The 24,340-nt window shown below is 34.1% G+C and overlaps 1 protein-coding gene across 1 annotated transcript in view; it reads left to right on the top strand.

Moving 5' to 3' along the window:
* Positions 1-24,340, top strand: part of GRIK2 (glutamate ionotropic receptor kainate type subunit 2) — a 364,539-nt gene that overhangs the window by 184,511 nt on the left and 155,688 nt on the right. Inside the window, exons 7-9 of the mRNA XM_065735652.1 lie at positions 7,791-7,934; positions 9,947-10,054; positions 19,228-19,341. Coding sequence (XP_065591724.1) covers positions 7,791-7,934; positions 9,947-10,054; positions 19,228-19,341 — 366 coding nt within the window. The remainder of the gene's footprint in view (positions 1-7,790; positions 7,935-9,946; positions 10,055-19,227; positions 19,342-24,340) is intronic.

Raw genomic sequence — 24,340 nt, 5'->3', positions numbered from 1 at the left:
GAGAGATTTATTAAATCTCACTCAGCAAAATGGTTTTGTGGGATGTGTTAGCAAGTGAGAATTAAGTGAAATGATTTCAGGGGCAATAGACTTTATTACCCATGGAGGGACGGAACAAGTTTTGTAAGCCATTTCTTCTTAATTTCATTCACTAATTATAATTGCTTTGAGTAGGAGAGCTTTCTGTGAGCAGAAGAAATACACTGGGTCTCTGGAATGCATATGCATTATACTACATTTGTCAGGCTTCATCTAACTCAAGTTTCTTATGTAGGTAGTCTTGTGCAGTGGTTCATTCAGTGATTCTTATTTTATTTTTGTAAATCTAGTTCAACTTAAATGTCTGTAAGATAAAATGACTCTTTTTTTTTTTTTTTTTTTTTTTTGCATCCATTTTGGTTCTTCTATGTTCTTTATCTTTCCTTTCTTCCCTGTTTTCTCTTCCCCTCAATGTTTGTTCTCTGCCTTCGTTTTGAAGGCATTGCTCTGAGTTCCAAGTGTGCACATAAACCCTACCACTTAAATATAACTTTCACTCTGAGTCACTGAAAGGACACCTCTTCCACTGTTGATGCCCCGGCTGCTTTCAGACTGTTTGATGTGTTCCTATGGGATGCATATCCTGTAGATAAGTGGGATAACTGAGTATATGTCAGTGAGTTTGAAACTACTTGTCTCATTCCAAATTTCTTATATTTTGAATTGGTAAATACTGTCTGTTATTGTTATTTAATTGCCTCAAGATCACTCTTAACATGGGGTAAGTTAAGATAAAATAAAAATTGGGTTTATTTTTATGCTACTCTTAAACATTTCCATCCATACTTGTAAGATAAACCACATGTGACCTAATTAGGCTATTATAACTTGAAAGGTGTTTTTCTTTCTGCCCAGCAGTTTTGCTTTATTTGCTGGACATAAACTTTCTACTCACAGCTACCTGGGATCTGTAAATACCTTAGATCTTGAGTTGGAATCATTAATCTTTTCTGCATAGACAACGACATGGTGGAATTTAGCTTTAGAGCTAATCTTTCAGCTGACTTTTACTAGATGTCCTTTAAGTCCTTCTTCCTGAATCTAGGTTACAGTATAAAGTGGCTTTATATAAAGTGACTTCATAGAAGTCTTTATAGAATAAAGTAGTCTATATAGAATAAATAAAATAAATAAAATAGTCTTTATAGAATAAAAATTAAGGGAGACATAATTACCTTTAAGTGGGGACAACTGTGAAGTTCACTTTGTGGTTATAAAATGAGTATGATATGATTCATCCTTCTTTCTTTCAGGCATAGAATAAAATTTTACTGTAATGCAGAACTATTAGAAAAGTTTAATTTCATCTCATAGAGCATAAAGGAGTAAAAAATAAACTCAAATCCATATTAATATGATTTTTTAATTATTATTATTATTTTTTCTGTAGTATATGCATGCAGAGAACAATGTATTCAGGTGTCCCTTGTTCTTACTCTGTGTGGTTTCAATAAGTTCATATTACTGTACAGTTTTGTGATATGAATGGTTCCTGTGGAGTGTTCTTTAGGTTTCACTTCCGTTGGTGTATATTCTGCTATATGATTAAACATTGGAGTTTGTTTCTGTTGAATCAAAACGTTGTTTCATCCTCGTGGTAAATTGCACCTGTTCTTTCCTGTTGCACATATATGTAGAGGTTCCTAAACATGATCAGTCTTTGCATTTTTTGTTAAAACAATATGTTAAAGAAAATTATCTCATGTAAATGTCTCATATATGTAAAAATATCTTTTTTATATCTGAATGTATATATAAAGCATAGAATATAATATAAAGTTTTAGGAACTGCATTTCAAATACAGTCCAGGCATAAACTGGAAGCAATGGGATCTCTCCCATTAACCATGAATGCTAATTCCCACAAATAAAATAACAGTAGATAGGTTCATAGACTTGTTATTCTCTAAGTATGCTTTCTGTGAAATCATTTTTGAATTGGGAAAGTGTTCAGTTTTACAGAGAATGAAATAACATTGTACAGGGCATGAATATCTTTATCCTCTTATGCAATCATTTTTGTTTTACAAAGGATCTGAGAAATTTAAATAAAAGCTACTTTCTTCAAGTTTCATCTCTAGTTCTGAACCTGTAGATGTAGGTTGCTCTGAAAGTAATGCCTCCTATGTATTTCCATGGAAGATACAACTGATACAAAGAGCACGGTGAAATTATTTGATAGAGCAAATTCTCAGCTACAAAAAAACTCTTTTGCAATGTAGTCACCACCATTAGCTATGCATTTCACCAGCAATAAACAAGAGCCTGCAAATCACATCTGTAAATATCTGCCCCAATGGTGATGAACCATTATCACCACTGTTGAAATGTACCACCCACCACCTTACTGAGCTCATGTTCGTTGTTTGGTCTCAAAAAAAGGTCATCAAGTAAATTTTTCTCTGATGGTTTTATTATATAGATATTTTATATATGTTGCTTATTTATTTATTTATTTATTACTTTATTTTTAAAAAGTTATCCGAGTGGGCTTCTTAGTGAAGCTCAATCTCTGAAGGAAAATAATAAGAAAAAATTTATTTACACAGGCCTATTTCTGTTCGCCCAACTCATGCTGTAAAGAACCTAGAAAATAGGACTAATGCGGAAAAAAGTAAGACAAGTGGTGGTGGACTTAATACACTAAACAAACAAACATATATTTTGTTTGTTTTGAGCTTGACCATTTATTCAAAATTTTGTAATTAACAGTTTTGTATTGTTTGTTAAATTATTGGAGAGTAAGGACAGATGAGAGAATAAATAATTACCACGTTAGAAATACTTCACAGTAGGATACAGAGGTTGATTTTCAGATTTTTTTGAGGGCATTGAAACGAATAAGTATGCCATTGTACGTCTTTGTGCATTTTGTCTGAAATAATGTCATCTTTTTAGAAAGGGTAGACTGGAGAGGGAGGAGATGCTGTTCTGTGTTCATTATACATTACATTCTAAGGCTATTAGACCAATGCTGTTCTTACTATCTTGATCTCTGTCACTCATAAAGTCAACTAGTAGTCTTTTTACACACTAGGAGTTGAAAAACAAAATGTGACCTTGCAAGTAGTGTTTTATCCAAGGAATTGATGTTGTGTAAAAAAACACTGTTTATAAGGGACAGTGGAAAAATCAGTCCTCCTGGAACCCACCTTTGGATACTTACATTTCCCTTACCGAATGGAGGTCTAACATTCTCATATTCTAAAATCTGACAAGTTTAAGCACTATAAATACAAGCTCAGTGAGAGAATCTTGCTTCAGTATGAAATGAACTTGTTAACATTTTGTTAAACCAGTGATCGCAGTTAGTATGTAAAAGCTATTAAGCTTATTGTAGTAGTCTTAATTCAGATAATGGGCAGGTAAAGATAACATGAGAATAGCATATGCATATATCAATAATCAATGGAAAAAGCTGGGCTTATGTGATACACTATTTCAACTGAGGTGTACAAGTGCCCTTACTTCAATTTTTAGTGAGTTGATTTAGTTGAAAGCAAAACTGAGCAAAGAATCAATTCAGAATATATTTCAAGTATTCTTTTAATTTCAGTTTTGTTTTGAAAGGAAGTTTCCTTATTTAATAACTATTTTTAAAAGGAAAAATATTAGCAAAATATTTGTCTTTGCATAAAAATTTGATTTATTTAATCTATGATGTATTCGTGACTTGTTATTCTGGTAAATGCAGATTAAGATCCCTACCTTGTGACAGGACAGAACCTGTCAACAGAGCTATAGAATATGATAGTATTACATTTTCTTTCTCATTTTCTTTCTTTGATGAAAAAACATTTTTCACATTCCTTCTTAATCAAATATTTCAAAGTTTTTGTGTGGAAAATCCAGTCATCTCAGACTGTTTAGAGAGCATCAGTTGTGTTATAAACAGTTGTATATAAATTTAATTCTAAGAGTTTTGAAGCTTTAATATTTATTTTATTTCTTATATATGCTCTCTCAGCCTCTCTTCACAGGAGAAGTGCTCCAGCCCACTAATCATTTAGTGTCCCTTCTCTAGACTCTATTCTCTTCAATAGATCCATGTCCTTATGTTGGAGACCCCAGACCTGAATGCATTACTCCATGTGAAGTAGAAGGGAAGAATCTCTTCCCTCAACTTCTTGGTTATGTTTCACCCAGGATGTGATTGACTTCCTAGGCTGCAAGTGCACAGTGCCAGTTCATGCTGAGTTTCTTAACAACCAACACCCACAAGTCCTTCTCTTCATGGCAACTTTCAGTCCTTTCTCCACCCAACCTGTATTTGTGCTTGAAATTGACAGTCTAGGTGTAGAACCTTGTATTTGTTTTGCATGGGCCCATTTCTCAAGCCCTACAAAGTCCCCTTAGATTCCATCCCTTCCCTCCAACATGTTGACTACACTACAATTTGGAGTTGTAGGTAATCTTGCTGAGAGTGAACTAAATCTCACTGCTCATATTGCGGACAAAAATGTTAAATAGTAGCCCAACTCATGCTGTAAAGATCACGCATCCCATTATCAGCTCCTGGGGAACACAGCTCATCACTGGTCTCCATTTGGATATTGACCAAAACTCCATGAGTTTCTTATCCACTAAGCAGTCTGTCCATCAAATCCATCTCTCTCCAATTTAGAGACAGAATGTTGTGTGAGATTGTGTGAAATATTTTTGCATTATTCTACTACAGTTTAGTAAGTGTCCATAGCATCTTTGGTTGGGATTCAGGTTGAAGAAGAATGAGACTACACCGTAATCTGGGAAGGCATGGGAAGAATTAGTAGAGTCTGTCCCCACAGTGAAGTTGCACAATATTTATAAAGTAGGACTTTCTAATTAGTAAATATTTATAAAGTAGGACTTTCTAATTAGACAAGTAATTAGTGCAGACAAAAACAACAACTGCATTAAGACTGTAAAAGAATGACAGAACACTGAGAAGGAATGTGTAGTATACAGCTGAGTTTGGGATAAAAATTCAACACAGGTACTGGTACTTTCTATTTGAGGTACACTAACTGAGATCACTTCTGTAAGTAAGATAACTCTCTAAGTGCTAACAGCTTTTTTGTGATTCATTGACTCAACTGAAAGAAAGACATCTAGTCATTTTAAATTTTATCAGCTTTATCTAATAATAATTCAATTTAGTAAAATATTTTTAGCATCTATAGTTGTAGATTTTTTTCTTTTTCAGTTGTAGACGTACAATTGAGAGTATCATTTTTGCTGCATTTATTTGTTTTCAAAGAAGTCATCATTAGTAATATATTCTATGAAGTCAAACAAACAAATGAAAAACAGCAACAAAGAAAACCAACCATGTTTAAAAAACTGGACCAAGTTGTATTTGTGTAATACTACATAATCTTTAAAGAATTATGCGAGTCAACTAAAAAGTACTAATCTCATTTTTTCAGTATGATTATTTTCTTCTATTATGTGAATTCACCTTTTCAGTTAATGGAAATGCAGTACGTTCTTATCTGAAGTTCAAGAGCCATTCTGCCTCATTAACTTTATATCCTCTTTTTCTTCCAGACTGCCAATCTGTGTTTAGATAAGATAAAAGCTAAAAATGTAACTGGGCACATTTCCTCCCAAATTCTGGACAAGTTTCTTGATGAAACATTTAGTGCTTTCTGTACCACAAAACATCATTCCAGTAGCATGATGAAGACAAATAAAGATCCACAGTCAAATGGCAATGAGACACAAAAAAAAAAAAACCTAAAAGCGAAGTTGGAGAACTAAACTAATTACTGCCAATTCCTGCTGTCTCAGTTGAAAGATAAAATGATCTAAAAGAGAATAGTTCAACTTGAAAATTCAAGCATTTACTTTATAACTTTTCCTGAGTGCCATAGTGTTTTTTTCTCATTCAGTAAAGTTAGTTCTTGAACTCAGAGAGGTGAACATGATATCAAATCATTAAATCAATATTTTCAATCATGTGGCTCTGTCTTCATTCAGTAAAAACACCGAAGTCCCCATTTAACATTAATGTGCCTGTACAAGGTGGATTGAGGAATCTCAGTCTGTGTAAACCATGATAGCAACTAAAAATCAAATAGGACACTCAACTTCTAACCAGGGGTTATTTTATGTTGTGTACATCTAAAGAGTGCATTTGGATCTATGTTTATTTCCACTGAAGCAATACTTATCAGTTCAATGTGAAGAATATTAACAGAATTCAAATTATTTCCAAAAGTTCAGTGGCTTTTTTTATTGTTTCCACTGGAGTTGGCTGTCTTCAAGCTCAATGACTTACAGAATTTGACAAAAAGCCATGTTACTTTGCATCTGGCATAATGTCCTTTTGATTCCTGCTGACATATCTTATTGGTTCCATGTCCAAATCTACTTAACCAGTTAATTCTTAATTAAAATAATTAGATTATTAATTAAAAATAGTTAAAATAACTTAAGGGGCTACTTTTGTGAAGGTTTCACAGCAATTTAAATTTCCCTTCATTGGTGCGCGGACTACGAGTTTAGAATTAAAACTGATAAAATAAAAATGAAGAAACTAGCTCTAAGTATACTGCATGCATTTCTGAGCCAGATGCATGTGCTGAACTTATTTTGTGTCTACATCAACTGCTTTATGTCTCAGATCACTGAAACCTATTGTATTAGCTATTTTAAAATAAGAATTTATTTCTACTTGAGTTTTGAGATCTCTCCTTGGGAGAGCCATTTACATGTAAACGTATATTTTCCCCTTTAACAGTAGCTTATGGACTATAATGGTAGAACATTTTCGCATTTTTATGTTTAATTTTATTGTAAAGAGCCTTGGGATGCATTTCCATGAAAGGTGCTATATAAGCTCATTTTGTATTACGTTGTATTGTATTGTGACAAATGCAGTAATCCTCTTGTTTCCTGTCCATTAAAGAACTCATTTCACAGCTCACTAATTATGTGAATGAGAAGAGGAAATAGGTCCCTTTTCTCTAAGGTATATTGAGCAGATGGCATAGCATTCATTTCCACCAGCGAATCTAAGGTCTTCTCTTACTTTTGGTTCCATGGATTGCCTCTGTTTATCAAACAGAGGAGAAAAGATAAGTCAGTTTCTTGTACAACATGACAGAATGTTCTGGGAGACTATCTCTATCCTTTGGTAATACAAATGTAGTTAGTACATGCCACATCTAAACTGTCCATTTATTTAGCATGGGACATGGAAACTATTTAAATTAATGTGGTATTTAATGCAGTTCTAAATTACCACTGTTTTTTCAGGAGATATTGATTAGGTCCATTCTAGGGATTTGAAACAATGTCCATAAACAGTTAGAAATGAATCAACTGAATGCGTCTGGGACTGTATTTAGTCTGTAATTCTAAACAGAAAACCATTATTTCCTTAGCCTTTGCATTTTCTCTTGTCAGGGTTCTGCTACGTTGCTTATTTGCTTTTCCTTCTCCTCATTCATAAAAATAACTTTCTCGAGCTAAACGTGCTTATATATGCCCCTAAAGCACAGCGAGTCATTAGCGATAATGGTGTTCTACTGTGATCCTAAAAAGTTGATATTAAGAAGTATTAAAAAGAGAAAAACTAAAATTAAAGGTCCTAGTCTGTGGGACTTGGCAGTAAGGTTGTATTGCAGAGTGCTACACAAGCAATCAGATTATTTTCTCCCTATAGTGTAAGGTGAAGTACTAAATTCTTTTACTTCTTCCCTCACCCCTGAGCCATCACTTGTTTTCATTTTAAGTTAATAGTTCTGATTTCATTCTAATTTCAGACGGATGCAGCTCTAATGTATGATGCAGTTCATGTGGTGTCAGTGGCTGTCCAGCAGTTCCCACAGATGACTGTCAGTTCACTACAATGTAATCGCCACAAACCATGGCGTTTTGGGACCCGCTTTATGAGTCTCATTAAGGAGGTGAGTCACTAATAAGATATATCCCGCTTCCTTCATTTCCATTCTCCCAATCCCTATTTCTTTTTATTTTAATCCCATTTGAATTCTACTTTTCATGTTGTTGGTCCTGGTAGTGGTGCTTTTTTGTTTGTTTGTTTTTCCCAAGCAGTTGAGGCTCCTCTGAGCTTGTAACTTGTATACATAAATAGACTGACAGACAAGACAAGCATTTTCATTTACAAACAGTTTTTCCTAAGATTTTAGTTGCAGCAAAGTGTGCTATGCACAGAAACATAAAAGAGTGAAATGACTGCATCTTAAATAGTAGGGTATTTTTAGAACATTTATGTGGTTTTAGAAAAGCACCCCCCAAGACCCCAAGCCCTAGACTAGCAATTAAAAAATCAGCAACCCTGACATAAATACATAGGGACCAATATGGAAGTTTACTACTTTAATTTTCACATCTTTTGCTGTGATTAACTAATATTTATGGCATCTTGTATTATAAATAACTGCTTGTTTCTCATTCTTCATGTGCAAAATACTATGGTAAAGATAAATATCTGCAATGGAATATAATATTTTTTTTAACCTCAATTTGCATACCCTCATTTTACATAGTTTAAGAACCAGGCTAACTTTATATAATTAAAAAATTGGGTATTCCATTTTGTGTAAAGTATCGCCTCTGGGAGACATCAATTTTTACTGTCTCAGTGTGGTCTCAGAGGACTCAGCATCTTGTAAAAGTAAGCCCTTGTTTGAATGAAATATCCTAACAGAATAACAAAATCTTGAGTTCCTGAAAAGGATTGAGACTGTGGAGTGAGAAAAAGAAGTGAAAATGCATGTATGAATACTGGAAAAATGGAAATGAACCAGCTTGTTATTCGTTTCAGTAAGAAGTTTATTGAATAGTGTGGAAAATGGTTTTAAAAAAAATGTGAAGATTATAGAAAGCTCATGTTTAATTAGCAAAAAGGTGTCGCGCTACAATATAAAGGAGGGAGATGAGGTTCTTAGATTATGTGTATACCCAGCGTGAGATTAAGAAGCAACTGTTCAAATGTTGATCCGACCAGTTTATTACCAATATAGACCAGGGAGATGGGGAAGGGGAAGGCAGACAACTGCTACTAGTAAGGGTGATGGGGAAGGGAAGGCGAGTGATAGGAAAGATAGGAAAGAAGCAAGGATTTGTACAACGCGGAGAAAGTCAGCAGCCAGGATCCCAGGGGTGGTCCGGTTGCAAGCGGCTCCGACGGTCCGAGGCAGAAGAGCAGGGGCGGCAGAAGCGGGGAGAACAGCAGCAGCGACGGGCAGCCCTGAGCAGCAAGCAGCTGTCCTGGAGAAGCGGCACCGGGTCAGCACGGGAGAAACAGCGTGGGGAAAGTCCAGGAACAGCGTCAGACAGCACCGGAGAAGCAGCGAGCAGTGATCAGCTCGTGAGGGTTCAGATGGTAGAACACCTCGAAGGAGCGGCGAGGTCCAGGAGAAAGCAGCATGTCTCAGGCAGCAGGCCCAGGAGGGAGCTCAGCAGCAGGGATCAGCTCTTGAGGTTTCCGATGGAAGTACACCCAATCTCATGGAGGTCGATCCCTCTTTTATCCTCCATTTTTCTTACCTACGTGACAAATCCTGTTCTAGGATCCCAGGCAAGCATCTCCTGAGATGGCTATCTCCCCACGGAGATGAGTACCACACAAAAGAGTGTTTAGCGGCCACTGAGCTGCAGCTTATCTCTCTTTCGTTGCCCCAGGACATGCCCATCTGCTTGTCCCTTAGACAAAGGATTTTGCAACCCTTTCCCAGGACTAGCTTGGACATGTTCGGACATGTTCATCAGCAAACTTTGAGGCAATGGTATAAAATAATAGTCTCCTCCTACAAAAGGGAATTTGAAATATTTTTTGAAAATGACCAGTTAAAATATTTTGATAAAATAAATAGTATTCTCACTTCAATAGAAGTGGTATTTATTTATAAAAAGTTTTTTTTGTTTTGTTTTGTTTTTTGTTTTTAATCTATAGGCTCACTGGGAAGGCCTCACAGGAAGGATAACTTTCAATAAATCCAATGGCTTAAGGACGGATTTTGATTTAGATGTTATAAGCCTCAAGGAAGAAGGTCTCGAAAAGGTACGTAAGATGTCTGCTTCCAAAGTGATACAAAAAAAAACCAAAAACCTACTTCCCCCCCAGGAAAGAAATCACAAAATTAACTTATTTTTTTTCTCTGAATAAAAAGCTTAACATCTATAGCAAAGTGAAATTTCATATGGGAATAAATATATGTGGTTTTGAAAGAGTGTTATAAAAATAGACTTGCCACAAGACTATATGTATGTAGGGTTTTATTTTATTTTCCTTAGAAGAAGAGAGTATACAAGTATTTTTGTGAGATTTGTTTTTTCTTGTGATGTTCTATTAGCTGGGTTTCAGGACTGTCAAAATTTGAGAAACATTAGGATTTTCCTCAGCCACTGACTGCATGTTGGCCAGAGTTACATCATTCTTACAAAACAGATGCCCAAGTAGAAGCCTTATTTCTCTTCAAAAACATATGAGGCTTAGGTTCTATAGTTCCTTTTGCAGTGGCTCATTGGTTCTGAATATTTAAGTAAATGGGACTGTACATCCAGGGGATGTTTCTGGCTATTATTCGGGTGTGACTTCAAACGATGACATAGCAAATGAATAAATATTGTTCAGTTCAGCCTTACTTAAGTGGTTCAAGGAGATCTCTGAGCCTCGTTTTCCTCGCGTATCATGTGGAAGTGACATGCTAAATTTCTAGGCATTCAGACTTGAATGTTCAGAACAATTAGATTTGGCATGCTTGCTTTCAGAAAATCTGTCACAGAAGAGAAGACAGACATGAGAGAAAAATTATTAGGGGAATTCTGAGAACATCTTGAAAAGCATACCATTTTGCTTACCTTCTTAAACATACTTTCAGGGAAGAAGATTTAAAAATAACTTCAAAAGGTGCAAGCAGATTTTCACACTGACATTGTACGTTATAGAAATATTAACCATGAGAAAAAGTAAATGAGTGAGTTTAATAACAACTTTTAAATTGAGGTACCATGTAAAGGCATTTCAGTATATTGACTTTCAAAATCATTTCACGTTACATTAAATTTGTTGTCTGCTACATATAACTGGCTTCCAAATTTTCTAGTAAAAGCTATTAATCCCTTCTCTGATAGTGCCCTCCTAACTATAAGCTTTTAGCCACTCCTTATTTCTGAGGGAACATGAAGAATAGTCAACACTGAGTGCATACATTAGTATGCTTTACCTTTGATCTGTGTTGAGCTTAGATTTGGACGTGATTCTGTTCCCATCCCCTATTTACTCTTATGTGCAAATCTTTGAATATGCATATTTATACTATACATCTTTCTACTTCATGGAGAGGCAAAGCGGGAAGCTACAGTGTCTCATGTCATTGTGATCAACAAACAAGTGTTTTGCTCTTTGTATCTGTAGGACAAGGTTTTTGTTTGTATTTAGTATATAGTTGGTGTTTAGTTATCATATTCTGTGTTTTGTAAACACTGTTTTCCTTCATCTACAGATAAAGTATTATTTGGTATTGCTCCAAGGTAATATTGTCTTGAAAAGAAAAAAGGAGGAATTGAGGGAAGTCATTATGCTGCAGTTTTATTTACTTTATTTTTTCTTTCTTTCTTCATTCATTTGCTTACTTATTTTTTTGTAAATAGCTGAATGGAGAATATATATTTTTCCAGAACCTTTTTTCCCTAATATCAGTTTTGTGATATTAATGTTCTCTGATTAGGAATATTTCTAAGAAGTTTATAAGCTATGAACTTGCTTTGGAACAATTAAAGAGGCAGGAAGATTTTCCAAACGATCCAGTGGCAAACCTATGATTAAAGGACTGAACTGTCAATGCCAGGATAGTGAAGAGGCTTACTATGAAGTATTCCGTTAAGGGAGCTTTGGATACTTAAGGAAAAATGATGTTTAGTTGTGATTAAGCTTGCAAAGCAAGCTTGCTTTGTATACCAGTGCCATCGGTACATTGTAACCTGGAAACAAACATGGAAGAATTGATGTAACAGGAATAGCTGAATAAGATAGTAGTTGCCAGAGAGTTTGCATATAAGTAGGAAATGATAATAAGAAAATGAAGAAATGGAAAAATAAGATGGCTATAATGGCATTAAATGTCATTTGATAACCATTGAGCACCAAGGATATTCTTCACAGTCTATTCAGATTGTTTTCTGATAGAAATACAAAACAATTAAGGAATTGAAAAATTAATATATTTGTGTCTCAGTGACATGTCTGATATTACTTAACAACCTTATTAAAAATAAAAGGTTGGTTGTTTTAACAGGTTCTTGGTATGAAGCATGTGGACTGGAAATTTCTTGAGAGAACACTGGTGTAAAATAATGCATAATGGATGTGCAGTGGGATAAAGCAATGGTATCTTCCATCTGGATCTGTGTTATGTCTATTATTATTTCACCTTTAATATTAATACGAAGGTAGAAACATAAAAGTGTGGTGATTTATTTCTCAGTTGACAGTATGCTATGACGTATTACACAACTGAAAATACAGAAATAAAAGAGAAAGTTCTATAGAGATTAGAAATATGTGAAGAAGATAAAATTAAACAGAAAATGTTGTATTTTAAACATAGAATAGAAAAAAGGAACTTGGGAAACAACAATAATGGCAGATATGTGAGAGACAATAACAGAAATATCTGTAAAAGAATATGGATGTTATAAAAAAAAACTGTGTTTTTCAACAGCACATATAGAAATTCAGAGTAATGGAAGATGCTTTTGGTGCCTTCATGGTGCATTTTGTTTTTAAATAGATGTGATAGTGTTACTTCTCAACAAAATATTAGGAACAGGTGGTAAGAGTTAGTTACCACACATTAGAAAAGTTTAGGAGCTGGGAAACTGTTACCAAATAACAATGAAGATGCTATGTGTTTAACAAAACATATGAACAAAAGCAAGCGAGTTAATGTAGAGGGAAGTGATTGGGAAAATCAAGTTATATTCCCTTGAACAACTTAGATCTGGGTTTTATAAGTGTGACAGATACATCAGTGTTGAACTAAAATGTCTTTGAAGAAATCTTGTTTATTCTGAAAGAAGACGAACTCAATTTTCCTCCAATCCAGGAGGAATCTTTCAGAGTATGACACTTCCCAGTAGAGAGAATATATTTTTTCTAGTCCTGTCCTTTGAAAGAGTTCTTTGTTTTTCTTTCCAATACTGTCTTACAGTCAAACCTAAGCTGAATCTCCCTTACTTCCTGCTCTTCCCTCTCTCCCACTTCTCCATCTTTTACTTCATTTTGTGCATTCCATGTCTCTCCATCATATGCATACCTTTCTCCTCTCCTAGTGATTCCTTCTCTCCCCACCCCCTTCACTCTCTTTTCCTCCCTTTCCTTACACTTTCTCCCTTTTCCCCTTTCACACTTTGTTCTCCCCTTCCCCTTTCCCCTCCTTCCTTCCATGGCAAGTTACATGGACTATGTATATTAAAGTGTAATAACTACTCATTCTGAAGTAATTGACAACAGAAAGTTTTCTCCTTACATTGAAAAAATGATTTGTGTGAACTTAGATTGTATATGAGATGTATATGAGATAACTGTTCCTGAAGCAATTGAATGAGGGGCAATAATCAAATATCAATCAATTGGAAGTATTCTTATTCATTTCACTACTCCCATCTGACAAACATGATAACTTTGTGGAAGATGAAAATGGCAAGATTAATAGATGATTGGATTGTTTCTAATGTAATGTTGAACAAAATTTCCTGACAGTTCATCTGGATATACAGCAACTATTTATAGTGAAAATCCCAAGCTGTGTCAATCTAATATAGATACTATTATATTCAAATAATAATCACTGTTTACACTGAAGCTGCACTGTAAGGAAAATTCTATGCTGTAAAATTATTATACTTCAGACACCCAAATTTAATGTGTTTAATGTGAACATGAGTCCATGGGACCTGATGAGATCTATCCGTGGGTTCTGAGGGAAATGGCAGATGAAGTTGCCAAGCCACTTTCCATCACATTTGAAAGGTCATGACAGCCTGGTGTGGTTCCCACTGTCTGGAAAAGGGGGAACATAATACCGTTGTCAAGAAGGGAAAAAAAGATCCAGGGAACTACAGGCCACTCAGTCTCACCTCTGTGTCTGGCAAGATCATGGAGCAAATCCTTCTGAAGACCCTGCTAAGGCACATGGAACATTAAGATTAGGTGATTGGTGGTTACCGATATGGCTTCAACAAGTGCAAGGCATGCCTGACAAACTTGATGGCCTTTTATAACTGGAGTTAGAATGTCAGTGGATAAAGGAATAGCAGCTGATGTCACCTACCTGGACTTGTGCAAGGAGGTTGACTCCAGCACAACATCCAAGTTTTCAAAATGAAGAAACAGAGATTCGATGGAATAAACACTCTATGGATAAGAAATTGGCTGGATGGTTGCACTCAGAATGTTACTGTCAGCAGCTCGGTGTCCAAGCGGAGACTGATGATGAGTGACATTCCTCAGAAATCAGTTCTGGGACTAGTGCTATTTGATATTTTTGCAGGTTACATGGACAGCAGGATTGAGTGTACCCTCAGTAAATTTGCGATGATACCAAGCTGATTGGTGCAACTGACATGTTAGAGATGACATTAAGAGGAACCTAAACATGCTTGATAGGTGTCCCCATACCAACTTCATGATGTTCAACAAGGCCAAGTGCAAGGTCCGACACCTGGGTCAGGGTGATCCCATGCACAAATACTGGCTGTGCAGATAATAGCTTGAAAGCATTCCTGAGGAGGAAGATTTAGGAGTGTCAGTTGGTCAAAGAGTCAGTGTGAGCTGACGTGCACTTTCAACCTCAAAAGCCTTTTGCATCCTAGCTTGAATTAAGAGAAGCATGACCAGCAGTTTGAGTGAGGTGATTCTTCCCTTCTATTACTCTCTCACGGGACTCCACCTGAAGTACTGCACCCAGTTTTGGGGCTTCCAACACAAGAACAGCATTAAGCTCTTGGAGCAGGTCTAGAGGAGGGCCATGAAGATGTTAAGACTGGAGCACATCCCCTACAAGGACAAGCTGAGGGAGATGGGGCTCTGAAGTCTGGACAAGAGAAGGTTCTGAGGAGATCTAATAGCAGCCTTCCAGTATCTGAAGGGGGCATATAGGAAAGCTGAGGAGGGACTTTAATTAAGGACATGTAGAAACAGAATAAGGGGAAATGGTTTTAAACTGGAAGGGTTAGGTTTAGACTAGATATTAGGAAGAAATTCTTTACTGTGAGGGGGTGAGACACTGAAACAGGTTGCACAGCAGGGTTGTGAATGCCCCCACCCTTCAAGCATTCAAGGCCAGGGTGGATGGGACTTTGAGAAACCTGTTCTAGAGGGAGGTGTCCCTGCCTATAGCAAGGAGGTTGGAACAAGATTCTGTGATATTCATTAAACTAGTTAATATGTATACTTAGAGAATTTAGATTTCAGGACTGTACAGTGCTTCTTATTTGTTATGGTGATGAATTATATTGCATTAATCTTGGTAAAGATAGTAGCTTTGTTGAAATTCTGAGCTTTACTAAAAAAGTCTACAAATCTATTCCCTACTTTGCAATTGAAAGAGTAAAGAATTTCATATTTTTCATAAATATGATTGGTATAATTAGGAAAAGCTTTTAACCGAATGGCAAATTTCACTTTTATTTTAAACAGGAAAGATGTTCTTTAAGCATATCATCATGATGTATCTGTGAAAGTTAGTGAGATAGAAGGGAGCTCCTACTTTTAAAATACTGTTAACCTTACATAACTATCTAAATATTCACTTGTGAACTCTTTGTTTGTATGAAAGTGTAACTCAGGAACTCAGCTTCATTCACACTATGTCTTTTAAACTGCACATATGCTTCCCCTTCAAAATTGGCTTGGAAGAGTACCACATAAATGATCAATAACCTTGAAAAGGCGAGAAACTTGAAAAAGGTTGAGAAGGTTTATGTTGTTATTTTGGTAGATAAATGTAACAAAATTCCGACTGTGATTTACAGAAGAGACTAGTAACTTTGAGTTGAAGTCCAGTATAGCTTTTCTTCTTTTCAAATTCCTACAATGTTGCTAAGCAAACTGCGTACATTTAAAGTGAAGAATTACTGTATTCAGCACTCTTTCATATGAAGCTCAAGAATGCATCATAATTATAGTTAATTATTCTATTGTATGAACCTATTACAATTTTCAGAAGTCCTTTATTGTACAGATTAATTGTGTGCAGCTTTTAATATTCAAGTTTTGAGTGACTATTCAATTTGTTTTAACAAGACTATTATTTTAATTTTTGCTATTCCTGTACAAATCATGTCAATTATATTTTAGTATTAAATTAAATATTTGTGGAAATAAGTAAAATTTTATTAACATCTGGTTTAGATTTTTTTTTTAGATTTAATCCTGACAGTTTTTGTACTACTGAGCTATTAATTAAATATTGTAAAGATTATTTAAAAGATTTTAAAAAGTGGTGTATGATTTACTGACCACTTCGAAAGATACACTCCAAAGAGTACATCACATTCTTTCCCTGTGGTGCATGAGAAAAAAAATCTCTGAATTCATCCAGTCTAATATTCTGTATCTTCGTTGAGCAGCTACAGAGAGTATGGAAGAATTTAAAGTGTCAAATGTAGTGCAGTATTCCTCTATAATATTCCCAATCTGCTTACTGCAGTATAAAGGTGTAGTGCCTTTGCAGAAACAGGTAATTAGAAATAAGTAATTTGCTTATACATAATTGCATATATATATATGAGACACTGCATTCAAATTTTAGGTATTATTTTTTACTTCTTCCTCATTATTTGCTTATGGTAATGACTGTCTTAATTGTCTTTCAATATCTGCTTCTACATTATCATGATGATGCTATGCTTCAGAATGTTGTGAGAGAATAGTGTTAAAGCTGAAGCTTAGTTAGAAGAAAATGGAAGAAATGAAAGAAAATGAAAGGCTATTTGCTGTTGATTTACTATTAATAAGATGTAGTATCATAGTATACAAACATCTATTTTTCACTGGGGTTACAGATTTAGGACTTGTTCCATGCAGTTAGAGAATGAAGTTATGTTATCTTGCCACCATTGTCTTAAGTCAGATGATGCAACTGTACTGATAGATTGCAAATTTCCTGATTTTTTTTTTTTTTGTGAAAACTGCAATATTAAAAATGAATATCAAGATAAAACAAACAGACACACAACAAAACAAAATAAAATAAAGAATAGAGCTAGCAACACAATTCTGGAAAATTCTGTCCAAGTTCTTTATAAAACATCAATAGGGAGAAAGTTCCCATGTTCATGTTGTGAATAACATGTGCTAGCAGCTTCAAGTTGACAAACTCACTCCAAAAGAGTCTGGGAGTTTGGGCTTCTCACTTTATCAACTTTTTGTTGACATTCAAAATATTTTTCTTGCCCTGCCATGTTGAAAAATAAAAGGGAAAATAAAGTAATCCCTGTGACTGTATTACTATGTGAATGTCCTTTCTAAACTGTATATATTAGTTTAACAGTTTGTTTCACATTTTCGGAGAACTTGAAATAATGTTGGAAATAGGAGTAAGGAAGTAGAAGTAAACTGCAAGTTTTTTGAATTGAAATTACATGTAGCAGAGTACACTGATTTGCTTTTTCAACATTTTTGGCATCTAAGGTACTCTTAGTTTTCCAGTGAAAACACATTATCTATTCTGTTCAGTTCAGAAAGATACTTTACAATTCAAACACTGTGTTTAAGCAAATAGGAAAAAAAAAAAAAACCCACAAAAAAACACTGCACTGTTTATGTGCTGTTTGCGATGTCAGTGTGATTTGGCAGCTTTAAATATCTGTAGTATTCCAGAGTCTCTGGCATAGTTGTTGAGTTCATTAAGAATATAAGAAGTATGTATTCTGCAGAAAATCCTACTTTTGTTGCATTCCTTAGATTTTTGATTTACAAATAGAAACACTTATGCAGAGTACATTTAACCTCATTTAGAAAAATAATGCAATAATTTAACAAGACACAAGCTTCTCTTTAAAACTGTGCTGTTGATTGCTTTTATTATTAGTCTACATGGGTGTAGTTAGATAAAACTCAAATGCTAAAAGTTAACAATTATTTGCTTGTGGCTGTACCTGTGTTTAAAAGTTAGGGAGGAATTATTTTAATTAATCATGTGTTTGCTTTTGCCCAGATAAAATTGAATTATGAACCACAGAATAAAGTATATGATTTCATGAATTTAAGATTTGAAAATGAACAAATAAGGTGATGACATTCCCTTGGAAATTCTTGTGCTGCTTATATTTTTGAAACTTTATGTTAGAGAGGAGATTATTCTAGCTTCTGTTGTATGAAAAAGCAACAGGAATGGGCTCAAGCTCTGGTCTTTCCCATTCCCTATTAGTCTTTTTTCATAGTTCGTTCTTTCTCCAAAGAAAAGGGGCAATTATGATTGTTATAATTAAAACAATATATATTGCAATAAAAAGTTTTCAGTCCTTTTACTATTTCTTAAATGTGGCCAAAATTTAGGGCTGCACATTTTGTTTTTTCTATAAACATTTCAGATCACAGAATGAAATTGTTCTAAACAAGTACTGCCTAGTATGTGAAACTGTCCTTGATCTGTACCTTAAATCATAACCCTGTGTCTTAACTTAGATAAAAATCCTATTGACTTTACTGGAATAAGAAATTTAATGTAGAAAATGTCTGAAGATCTATGTACTGAACATTTATCTGGAAAACAGTAAAGTTACAGTGCCTAATCTCCTTTCATCCTTCCATGTGACATTTCTGCCAAAATATCTTTTTTGCCCCTGTGTTCTCTTTGATGAGAGCAAAGGATAAATCATTCTGTAGAGAGGATGATCTCTGCTCTGTGCAATTTCCACCAAACTATTGAGTTATCTTCAGATGTGGTTTATCTTGAAGTATGAACATTAAGTGGAAAATTAAATATTCAAATTGGCTGTAGATATTCTGTGCATCATTTTTCCCCTTAATGTCACACTTCAAGAAATGCAGTCTAAATTATCATGAATCATATTTTTGAAATGCAATGACATGAGATAATGGAATAAGAATAAATAAGATATACAAGCAACCATTTTTTCTTTTCTAGAATTTTGTTTTTTTTTTCTTTAGCTTTCCTAGGTGATGAAACATTACTCAGTTTACACAGTAATATACTGTTTTTATAGGTTGGAACTTGGGATCCACTGAGTGGCCTTAACATGACAGAGAATCAGAAAGGAAAACCGGCAAACATCACAGATTCCCTGTCCAATCGCTCTTTAATTGTTACCACCATCTTGGTAAGCAACTATGTTTATATTTCTAAAAGTATAGTTGTATGGGAAAGCGGATAGAATATTTTGCACTAGTGACTATTTTAGCAGTCTGTCTAGTGTTGCAGATGCTTAGTAGTTACTCTGTCACAAAGGAACTCCAGTTGGTAAGTTGGTAATGGATATGCACTCCCACCAAAATAGTAAGTAAATTGTCCAAATTTTAAGGTTGTGTTACTTGATAAGTAATTTCAGTTTCCTTATAATTTAGTAAATTTTGGATCATTGATAAAGTAATTTAGTTCAGTGCCCTATCAGAAGACGAAAGGTGTTTATTTTAAACAACATATTATGGTCATCCAGATTTATTGCTTTCATATACTACTTAACATCATCATACCACTTCTCCAGAAAATAAGAAGCATTTCTGTTTTATTCTCATCAAAATTATTACTTAATTTTTACACTGAAATTTTTAATCAAATTTACTCGAGGTATCATATTATTGTAGATCAGAAGAAACCCTTCAACTAACTTCTTTTTCATTGCCATTCATGACAAATCCACTCGATAGAGATTAGAAATATGTGAAGGAGGTAAAATGGTGGTGAATGAATTGTTTTTGAATTTCCTGCAATCACATGTATTATGTAAAAAAATGTTTTGAAATTTCCAAACTGTAGTTTTGAAACAGTAATTTTAATTGCAAGAAATGGAAAACTTACCAGAAGTACATCTGCTGTGTGAGTCTGCTGCCACCATTAAAAGTTTGCAGATATCCAAAAATAATTAATTTCTATATTTGGCCTACATGGCAAAATTTTGGTAGCAGTGAGGCTGCAGGTGTATTGGGGTTGCAGGGTTTTATTTTTATTTTTATTTTTTTATTTTTATTTTCATACTCGAGATAACAATACAGTGATAAAGACCAGTCCTATAAGAAACACATTCAATAACTTAGGATGTTTTAATTAATTTTTTTATTCAATATTTTTTGAATTATATTTTAACATCAGCCTGTTGATGAGGTTTAAGTCCATCCAGAGTATGTATCAGGTTAATTTTGCATAGTAATACTTAAACTTCTATGATTTTATTTGAAATAGAGATTTCAAAAATAGGGTAAGATAATGTAAATAGCAGCACTGTCAATAAGCATGGATTTTGAAAAAGTAAAGCTCCTAAGATTTATGATGGCATCTGCTTTCTTTAATAAAGGATTTCCTTTCTACTAGAGGATAATTTTGTTTAGTAGTGGTTTAAATGTATGTCAAGTTTATATACATCAAAGTAAACAATAAGAAATACAATAGTTCAAATAGGCATTATGAATAGCTCACTTTCAGCTGTGAAGACACTTTAAGAGTGGTACTTAGAAAAAATGAAATGAAACAAAAATTGTTCTTGTGCAAAAAGCAAGCATACTAGTTTACTCTTTTAACTCTTTGTGTTTAATAAATATATTTCCACTTCAGTACATTTCTGAATTTCCATTTTGTAGCAAAGCAGAGGATCAGTGTACAAAACTGCAATTCTTAGAAGCCTGTTTTATTCTTGATCACCTTCTTCTCTCCTATTATTATGGAGAGAAGGAATGGCAGTTCTGCTTTTTAAGCTGCACACGTGATTTTTCTGTGCTGGTTTTCACATTAATGTTTCCATGCAATAGCCTTATTCTATTTGCTGGTTTGGTTCTCTTTTCTTTTCCTTTTTCTTTTTTTTTTAATCCATAGTAATTTGAAATCGTAAGGAAATTGTAAGACATTATGCATTATGAGAAAAACATTTTTGCTTTCAATTACAATAATACAGAATTTCTGATTTTCTTAGTGTATCACAGAAATAATATGAGTCACTTCAGCTGAGAAAAAGATATCAGTACATTCTGCAGTGTTGCAACAGTTTAATGATTTAACATTCTGTGGTTTATGGAGTGAAATAATTTTGCCTGAATTGGGAATCCACTCATATGTGTTTTTCTTTGCTGGAATAGAAGCTTAGTAAAAGTTTCTGGGTTGTAGCTGAATTAAATTTCTGCCAAAGTGAAATTGTGGCAAATAAAGAAAACTATTTCTATTTGTCTGCCTGGCAAAAGGAGTGAAACTGCATCAACGAACAACTATGGCTTCAATTCTTCAGGCAGTAGTTTATGATTACATGTTTCATGAATCACAAGGTCTCACTAGAGAACTTACAGGAAGTATCCTTAAAGATATTAAGTAAGGGTATTCATAATGAATTTCTATTATAGAAAGCATTATGGAGGAAGGTTAATTTGCTGTTTCTTGTAGATTTTTTCTTCATTAAGGGCATGATGGCACAAATGACTAGTGAGATGTCTTAGTCATATATTACACTGTTTTGATTGCCTCTAACTAGTGGATTGCTTCACCTCTCCCAGTTGGATTTTGACTGCCAGCTACGAAAGCCTATTGTGTATTCCTTACTTCTATATTCCTAACTAAATGTTAATTAGATATGACAGCCTTTTAACTCTAGTATCCCTAGTGAACAAAATCTAATGATTAAAATTCTCTGTTTTAGTAGTGGCAGATTTTAATTTATTTATTTTTTTCTCTTTTCACCAACACTTTTTGCTTTGTTCTGTTTTTCAGTATTGATGTTATAAAAAAAACAAACCTCTGTATTCTTTAAAAAAAATCTTTGTTTTGAAAGTGTTAAGGAAAAATCATAAATTTGATAATTATCCTGAAAATTAGAGTAATTTGAAATGTTGAGACTCTTTAGATATTAAACCGTTATGTTGATAGATATTATGGGAAAAAATAAAAGCTCTTCAAAGACAGTATACATGCTGAATATCAGAAATCATACAATATAGAAAGTAATTACGAGAAAACCAATTATTTTTATTTGTGGAAGTGGCATGGGAACATTGTGGTCATGTACTCTGGCCTTTGATACATTTGAAAATTGACTTTTCATAATTTCTTTCTCAAATGTGTCCAATTTTAATCTTAATTGGTATTGGACATCAGAAGACAGTTTATATAAATGAACAATCTATGTAACCTCTGCCCACCTTGATTTTTAACTTTTTCATTTCTTTTTTTTTTTTTAATCCAGAAGAATGTAACCCCTCAGATCATGGTATATTACAATTGTCTGACCTGTGCTGATTATCCCCACTTTTCTGCCACTGAAAATTATCACTATGGCTAAATTTGACCACTCAGCCAAGAGGAGTACACCTCTTGGTGCAGCAAAATATCACAGTACTACAGAATGTTTGAGGTTGAAAAGGACCTCTAGAAGTCACCTGGTCTTACTACATGTTTAAGCAGAGCTACCCAGGGCAGGTTGCCCAGGAACAAGTTCAGGTAGCTTTTGAAGTTCACTAAGATGGAAGACTTCACAACTTGTTCATGCATCAACAGTACATGTCAACATAAAGCTAGTGTGAAAACAGCAGTTATCTGGGAGTCATATCATTCTTAACCAAATTTTGTAGCTTCTCTTTTATTCCTCATTCAATAAATAAATATTTTTCAAGGATTTATTATCTCTACACAGATAAAATATCTAATCTTTGTGCTATTTTTCTTTGCCTTGTGATCACATCTTTATTTGCAATATTTGTTGTTAGTGTTCTTTCAAGTAAATGTTCTTAGAAGAATATTTATTGCCTATAGCTGCATTCCCAAATTTAGTACCTTCTTTGCTTGAAGGATGGAGAGTTTTTGTGTTTTCCTTGAAGTTATTTAATTCTTGTGATTTACTAAATGACTACTTTCCTCTTAAGATTGTCATATATATATATATATATATATATATATGACTTAAGATTCTCCTATATATATAATTAAGTATGTGTTCACAATGAGATAACATTGAGTAAGTACTCACAAAAGGTATTCTTGAGGTATTTTTTGTTAAAGCTATGATTTTTATAATTTCTCAAAGTTTAAAGGAAAAAATATTAAAATACACACTGTATTCTTATGTCTATCTTTCAATCTTGCCAGTCTTAGTGTCTGTGTGACATCTTGTTCTTGCTACTTACTGTTCACCCAATATTTATCACAAACAAACAAACAAACAAACAAAAAACTTGCACTGAAAAGAATCAGATTGTATCAGAATATACTGATTATATATGTATATGGTGATACCCAGAAAGGTTTGTACGGATTACTTGATTAGAGTTAACTTTTGTCCAGTCAGGTTTTAATGGATTTAATTGTGTATAAATTTCACTGCTGCCCTGTTTTTTCAGTGTTCCGTTGCATAACATCATGCAATAGGCTGTTGGATGCAGAGACACACTGCACTGTGGAGCTGTTTGTTGTTCCCAGAGGAAAGATACACTGGGATGTACTGCATTTCCTAGGAGCCTGGCTCCTCATGATTTCTGATTCCAGGTGACAGGGGAAGAGTTCTGTGCTCTTTTCCAGAGGGCAAGTGGTGGAAGGCCTATTGATAAAGATTTGGATGGACCTTCTTTCTCTCCTCCATTTTTATTTTTGTTTTGTTTATTTTGATTTATTACTCTTAATTATTCTCTATTATCTCACATTCCTTTTAATACATTACTTTATCCTATCTCAAGCAGTTTTTTTCCTCTTTATTCCCCCCCCAGACAAGGAAAGGGAAAGGTGTTGCATGATTAACTCTTCAAACCACAACTACTGCAAGATTTTATAGAAATAAATTTAAAAGCTTAGGTTTTGTAGTCAACCATCAACTCAGTAAATAAAAAAGACACAAGAATAATTTCTGTTTGATGTCCAATTGTCTGTTTTACTAACATTTACTTCAAAGGGTGATTTGGACTTCTTTTAGATTGTATGTGAAATTATGACTACTAGATATAAATTAGTAACAATCCTTGATTCTGTAATTAATTACTTATCTAAGTTCAGTCTGATATGAACAGTATCACAAGTACTTTTGCATTAGGATACATTCTATTTTAGAATTGTTTTGAAGCATTTCAGTATGGATTGTGTCAGCCCATTATTTATTTCACTCAGATTGGTGTCCATTCTGAATGTAAAAGTCTGTT

This window comes from Cyrtonyx montezumae, unplaced genomic scaffold (assembly GCF_038088225.1).
Source record: "Cyrtonyx montezumae isolate F1298 unplaced genomic scaffold, pur_monq_1.0 scaffold_0, whole genome shotgun sequence".
NCBI classification, from domain to species: domain Eukaryota; kingdom Metazoa; phylum Chordata; class Aves; order Galliformes; family Odontophoridae; genus Cyrtonyx; species Cyrtonyx montezumae.
Note: the sequence above shows the minus strand (reverse complement) of the source record. Positions and strands in the feature narration are given on the sequence as shown.